This window comes from Bombina bombina, chromosome 3 (assembly GCF_027579735.1).
Source record: "Bombina bombina isolate aBomBom1 chromosome 3, aBomBom1.pri, whole genome shotgun sequence".
NCBI classification, from domain to species: Eukaryota; Metazoa; Chordata; class Amphibia; order Anura; family Bombinatoridae; genus Bombina; species Bombina bombina.
The window spans coordinates 851,100,341-851,107,840 of NC_069501.1; the positions used below are offsets into that span (position 1 = coordinate 851,100,341).

General features: G+C 33.5%; 1 protein-coding gene across 1 annotated transcript in view; it reads left to right on the top strand.

The window, feature by feature from the left end:
* Window positions 1-3,849: 3,849 nt before the first annotated feature.
* ZIC5 (Zic family member 5) overlaps window positions 3,850-7,500 on the top strand; it is a 4,877-nt gene continuing 1,226 nt past the window's right edge. The window contains exon 1 of the mRNA XM_053704916.1: window positions 3,850-4,963. Coding sequence (XP_053560891.1) covers window positions 3,850-4,963 — 1,114 coding nt within the window. The remainder of the gene's footprint in view (window positions 4,964-7,500) is intronic.

Sequence of the window (7,500 nt, forward strand, 5' to 3'; positions counted from 1 at the left end):
CACTCAGACTCCAAATGTGATCCAATGCAACAGGAAATGTTCACTTGGACATTCTGTTTATTGGCATCAGCATTATAAACACACCACGGCATAGCTGAAATTAAAAAAAATGGATACACTAGCTAACCTAGAAATCTTGTCTAAATTTTGTTTTATAATTGTGTAAATATCTCAGATATAAATAATCTCTAGTAAATTATTAATTGTGCTTACTCTATCATGAATACCAAGTGCAATCAGAGTTGATATCAAGCATTTTATAAAATATTACAATTAATAAAAGTAAATTAGTTTATTTTAGTACACTTCATCAATATTTTGATTTCCATTTGTGTTATTACTAAAAACTTAACGTGTGTGTCAAACACTTGACAAATTGTAGCAATCCATTAACAAAATAATTTCCCACAAATTCATTATATTTAATTGCTGCTAAACAAACAGTTCTCAGTCAACCAAATTATATATTTACACTTTAGTGTGCAATTGTTAATGATGTAATTATACAATTAGATATACATTTTCATATATATATATATATATATATATATATATATATATATATAATTTTAGATCATTGTATTTGTGTTTATATTGAATAGGAAAATATGAGAGATTTAAATGTTACAGGAGATATTCCGACTCTGAAATACCTTGTATTTCAAGCCGTTTGCATTTTACTCAACCTATAAAAAAAGCACTTGATCATATTATTTGAATTAAGACATATTAAATCGATGACAGATACACAGCATGCTGAGTTTAACAAGAGGTGTAGAAGAAGGCGTGTGCCAGATATAGCACTGAACTTGATACAATAGTTTACTTTTACAACTTTTACTTTATACTTGTGCCTATTAAACCATTACATTTCCACTAATTTCTATAAAACAGAGTAGTTCAAGAAGGGGATTATGTGGAATTGTATTGCTGATATAATCAAGCATCCACTGTAAAACTAAATGGGTTTCAGTAATCAAGACACACAATTATTTACTGTTATGTGTTTTACTAAGGTAATGCCAATATCTCAATATCTTTGTCTAAATAAGTTTACTAATATGGTGGTAATGTAATTTCTAAGAAAGTTATTTTTGTGGATGGTAACAATATTAGTATTATTTGAGAAAAAAAATCCCCTTTTTAAAATAAATAAATAAAATGTATTGCACAGGTGTGTTTTTCATAGTCATAATATCCTTTGGGAGAGTATAATTAATATTGACATCTTGTAATAAATAACTGATCTATCTGTCTAAGTTTCTATCTATCAAAAATCACAAGGTCATGTGTAATAACTGCTTAATTAAAACCTTCTGCGTTTCTTATGTAGAACATAAACCAGAAATATGCACCTAATAAAGTTATTTAAAATATTTTGTTTTAGAATTTAAATATAAATATATATATATATATTAGAATTTGGATACTTTCCTAATTTGCAGAATTATTCTTAAAAAAAAACAAAAACAAAACATTATGTATATATTTAAGGGGAAATACAACATCCATTCAAATGTAATAATTTGTAAGCTTTTGAAACGTCTACTTGCATCTAATGGATTTTTTTACACAGAGCATTGCTTACTTTGCATTCATTATATTTTGTAAACAAAGCAATTGTTTAAAATGTAATAGAAAAGTATGTAGTTATTTGAAGATGTATTTAATACGTATGTATTTATTTTTGTTCCATCTACACAAAGCACCGAGAAACAAAATGGAATATTTTTTTAAATGATTAATACAATTTATTCATAGATTTTCTTATAGACATTAAAATAACTTCTTACCATACTTTTCATAAATGTGTATTGCTTATTTGAGCTTCTATAAACATTAAATAACAATATATTTAATTAACAGGTACTTTTTTTTAATTGTTGACAACATTTTATTAACTTTTATAGGTTAATTTGTTCGCTACTAGATTAATATGTTCTAAGTGTAATCATTGTAATAATTGAATTTGGATTGTTACAAAAAGGTGATTGACAAGTTCAATATTTCTCTATAGAAAAAAAAGAGTTATTCTTCAGAAACAAAATTAGAACAGGTAGTAAAAATCCTTCCCTAATATGTGTATAATTCTGAAAACAATTACAAGATGGGGTTATATGAATATATATATATATATATATATATATATATATATATATATATATATATATTATTATTATTTTTTTGTATGTATATTCATATTTCCACCCCACACACACACTCATGTATATATTTGTATGCATATTCATATTTACACCCCCACACACACTCATATGTATATATTTGTATGTATATTAATATTTACACACACTCATGTATATATTTGTATGTTAAATCATATTTACACACACATGTATATATTTGTATGCATATTCATATTTACACACATTCATATGTATATATTTGTATGTATATTAATATTTACACACATTCATATGTATATATTTGTATGTATATTAATATTTACACACATTCATATGTATATATTTGTATGTATATTCATATCTGCACACACACTCATATGTATATATTTGTATGTATATTCATATCTGCACACACACTCATATGTATATGTTTGTATGTATATTCCCAGTTACACACACATGTCTATATCTGTATGTATATTCATATTTACACACACACAGTTATATGTATATATTTGTATGTATAGTCATATTTACACACACACAGTTATATGTATATATTTGTATGTATAGTCATATTTACACACCCACCCACGTATATAAATATATATATATATATATATATATATATATATACATACAAAAAAAAAATTGGTATAGCAAACTTAAAAGAAATGACTCCATACACTGGTGAACTGACCAACCGCTTTAATACACCTTATTACTATATGCTTAAAGAGAAAAAAAAGTTTACCTGGAATGACCCAGGTTAAAAGTCAATAAGGAATAAATGTTCTAACGTGAAAAAAAACACATTCTCATTGTTTCTATTAGTGTGAAGAGAACAAATGTAAGATTTTACTGTAAGTCAGCCAGCAAGGTTATAATAAGGTCATTATTTGATAATAATATTTGCCTCTAGTGATTGTTCTTTATTACATAATGAGTAAAATAAACAGTTATTCAGATGTTATTATATTTATGGTCTTTAGAAAACTTATGTGCTGCTTTTATGGGTTGTTGTTTTGTAGATATGCGTTTTATGCTCTCTGTTCTATACTATACTATCACTTTACAGTCACTGACCAACTCTTTCATCTGCTTAGTTTGTTTGTCAGTGATTTTCATTTCTATTATTTGTACAAGACTTGTTGTTTGTGTTTATCTGTAGCGCTCCCTGTATTTATACATCATTTTTATACAATTTTAATAAACACATTATTATTTGTTTCAGCAGAAAAAAAGAATCCGTCTTTCATATACATTTTATTTCATTTAGTTTCTGTATAAAGACAAATAAGAGCACTGGGCAAATGGAGTGCAGTTGCACCTTGACCTCTGGTATAATAGTGGCAGTGCACATCAGACCACGCCGTGAGCGCGCTGCCTGCCGGGCACTGCCTATCAGGCTCAAGCTTTCCTAAACTTTCTGCAAGTGCAACTTTGAGAAGTGGAATGCAGGCTGAGAGAGCATGGGGGCGGATCCCCGCTGAGCGGCGGTCTGACAGCCAGCCAATCAGCTGCGCGGGCCACCTGCCAATCCTGGCAACCTGTCCAATCCTGGCTGTGCCATTGCAAAACTATATGCCCCTACTGCGCGCCTCCAATGCTGCGCTTTCTGCCAATCGCTGGAGGACAGAGTGGGAAAAGCAATAGACAGAGTTGGGAGCCAGACAAAAGAAGTTAAAGAGCGCTTAATCTACCCATGTTTTTGAAGGATGGTAGAGGGGGAAAAATAACAACACTAAGTGTGGATGGACTTGATTGTGTAGTCATGGAGCCCCCTTTGAGCAAGCGGAGTCAGACTCTGAGGTTAGCGGACTTGGCAGCGACTCAAAGCCATCCTCACCAGACTATGACAGGCTTCCCGGGGTTGGGGAGTCATCAAGCCCACTCCCACCCAGCCCACATCCACCCTGGGGAGTTGGGGAGTGACCCTGGAGTTGCCCTGACTCCATTCGGACCCGAGCACATGGCCCAAGCCAGTGCTCTGAAACTTAGTCCCTCGCAGCCTATGCCAGGTCACCCTGAAGCCCAGACAGCTGCTGCCTTTGGCTCGCCCGTGTCTACCGTCAGCTACCCCGTGGCCCACTCGCACCCTGGCTACAGCAGCAGCAGCAGGGACTTTATCCTCAGGAGGGAGCTGTCCACTTCTGCAATGCTAGGAGAGCAGCACCCTGCGACCAGCTCCCCCCACCACCACCACCACCACCCACACAGCATGTTCATCTCGTCCACGGGCACCTATGGCCACTCGGATGGGGGCAGCCACCCTCTCTTCCCCGGCATTCACGAGCAGGCGGCTCCAGGCGTCCCCCACCCCCTCAACGGCCAGATGCGCCTTGGCTTGGCCGGAGAACTTTACGGAAGACCGGAGCCCTTCAGACCCGAGCACTACGCAGCCTCCTCCATCCACAGCTACAACTCTATGAACTTAAATGTCAACCTGGCTGCTGCTGCCGCCCACCCAGCCGCTGCAGGGGCCTTCTTGAGGTACATGAGGCAGCCCATCAAGCAGGAGCTCATCTGCAAGTGGATCGACCAGGACTCCAAAAAAACTTGCTCCAAAACTTTCAGCACCATGCACGAGCTGGTCAACCATGTCACGGTGGAGCATGTGGGGGGCCCCGAGCAGAGCAGCCACATCTGCTTCTGGGAGGAATGTCCCAGGGAGGGGAAGCCGTTCAAAGCTAAGTACAAACTGGTCAACCACATCAGAGTGCACACTGGGGAGAAGCCTTTCCCCTGCCCCTTCCCGGGATGTGGCAAAGTCTTTGCCAGGTCAGAGAACCTTAAGATTCACAAAAGAACTCATACAGGTGGGTACACTAGCAGTGCACTGCTCTCTCTTGTTTGCAGACGTACTCAGCCATGTGACTGTTTCATGAATAAGTAATCTAGTGACAGCACATCCTCTGTAGCATCATCTGATGCTGCACTCAATGGCAAGGACTTGACGCCTTGTAGTATATGAGAATACATATCAATGTCTGTGTGTGTGTAAATATATATATATATCAGTCTATCTATCTATCTATCTATCTATCTATCTATCTATATACAGTATATCAGTCTATCTATCTATCTATCTATCTATCTATCTATCTATCTATCTATCTATCTATCTATCTATCTATATATCTATATATATATATATATATATATATCAGTCTATCTATCTATCTATCTATCTATCTATCTATCTATCTATCTATCTATCTATATATATATATATATATATATCTATCTATCTATCTATCTATCTATCTATCTATCTATCTATCTATCTATATACAGTATATCAGTCTATCATCTATCTATCTATCTATCTATCTATCTATCTATCTATCTATCTATCTATCTATATATCTATATATATATCAGTCTATCTATCTATCTATCTATCTATCTATCTATATATATATATATATATATATATATATATCAGTCTATCTATCTGATGAGACTAAAGAAAGCAAATAGAACCCTAAACTAAATAAAATGCACACCAACTACATTCACTTAAAGTACTGGCATGTAATACATTTACACTTAATTACTAGGAAACAGTCTCACAATTACTACACTTGTATTCAGCAGAAATGTCATGGTTTTACTCTTCATATTTTATTTATTTATTGCAATAGTGCCTACACTTTTGGGATACTTAATTAAATCAGTTTATATACCAATGGGATTGTAGTGTGCTGTTGGTGTAATCTTTGCTACTTATTCCATATTGTAGCTGTAATTGTGGTTGTATGATAATTGATGTTAAAATGCACAGAAATAATGCATTCAAATGTACACAATTGTATCTTTTATATTTAATATTTGAAGTATTACATCCAGATCCATGTTAATAATAGCCTGGCATCAGTGACTATGTAGAATGCAATTCACAATTTATATACTGTGTTTTCTGATGTTCTGGGATTTAAGCTAATGTAAATAGAGAATGATCAAAATGATATATGCACACTTGAATTACTATCCCCCCTAGGTACAGACTGTGAGGGCGTAATGCTCTTGTGAAGCCTGTTATAGGCCTGATTCACTGACAACATCCCAACTAGCAAATGCATTAACTGGTCACCACAATCAAATGTTTCTTACGAGAGTTCAAAAAAATAATACAGTCATAAGTGTAGTATCATGCTCAGTGGTACAAGTTCACACATGTGTAAGGTGCATCAGATTGAGAGAGTAATGTGTACATAAACCTTACACACAGGGCCTCACACGAGAAAGAGCTATACCCTGAAAGACACACTCAGTCATGCATGACAAAAACACCACAGACAATGCAAAGTCTTGTCTGCATTATATGTACCACAATACCATAATCCAAATCTCTACTTTTAAATATCTTTTAAGTATCTTAATTTGCAATGTTATATAGATTGGTTATTTGTACATCAACTAGCTCCTGAAACCACTTGTAGGTATAAAAGTTTAACTTGAATCCTAGAAGAATTGTCCTGGTTTGGAAATAAAAGAGGAGAATTTATAAGTAAACTCATTTTTAAATATTTTGTTAAAAAAAGAATACAAATAGTGCATATATTGCAAAATTCAGTTACATTTCATCATGTAATTTGTATGCTCTTCATGTTATTTGAAGCATTTCTTGCATTCAATTATTAGGCAATGTGTTAATCAAATGAATAGTTATTATTTATTATACTAAGTTTAAAGTTTTATACACAATAGTGGAAAAATATTGCGGTGATATTGCTTGGAAACTTGTGTATTTAGAAGGTTATTAATCCACAATCTGAGAAGTGTTGAGGTGTGACGTATATGTGTCGTCACAACAGTCTTACTATGTACATACCCACTTTACTTTTTGTAACCCATCCTCTGAGGGAATAAAAAGACATTGGATATATGTTTTCTATCTTTAAAAGCTCAACTAACCATAATATAACACCAAGGCTAAGTATCTATTTTGGATTTTAAGAGGTTGGCGCCAGTCATCTGTCAAACACTTTTCAAATATATGGTACTTGAAGCTTGTGGTTTGCAAATCTAATATATCTTGGTATTAGATAATCATTTCCATGTGTATTAAATTGTTAGCAGCTTGGTCTGTAATATCCAATCTGACAGATAATGTTTTAACTACATTCATCTCTTCATTGAGAGGAGATTGCCTTGCTTTGAATAATTCATTTGATATATTAATGATACAATGGTCTGTTAATTATTTTTTGTAAAAAGGTCTTTATTTGGCTGTTTCTATTATTAAAAAGACAAAATACATTTATATATATATTCTGTAATATATAGAAAACACGAATAGCATAACATTAATTAATGGTAGGAAAATAATAAAAGATAAGATATGTAGATA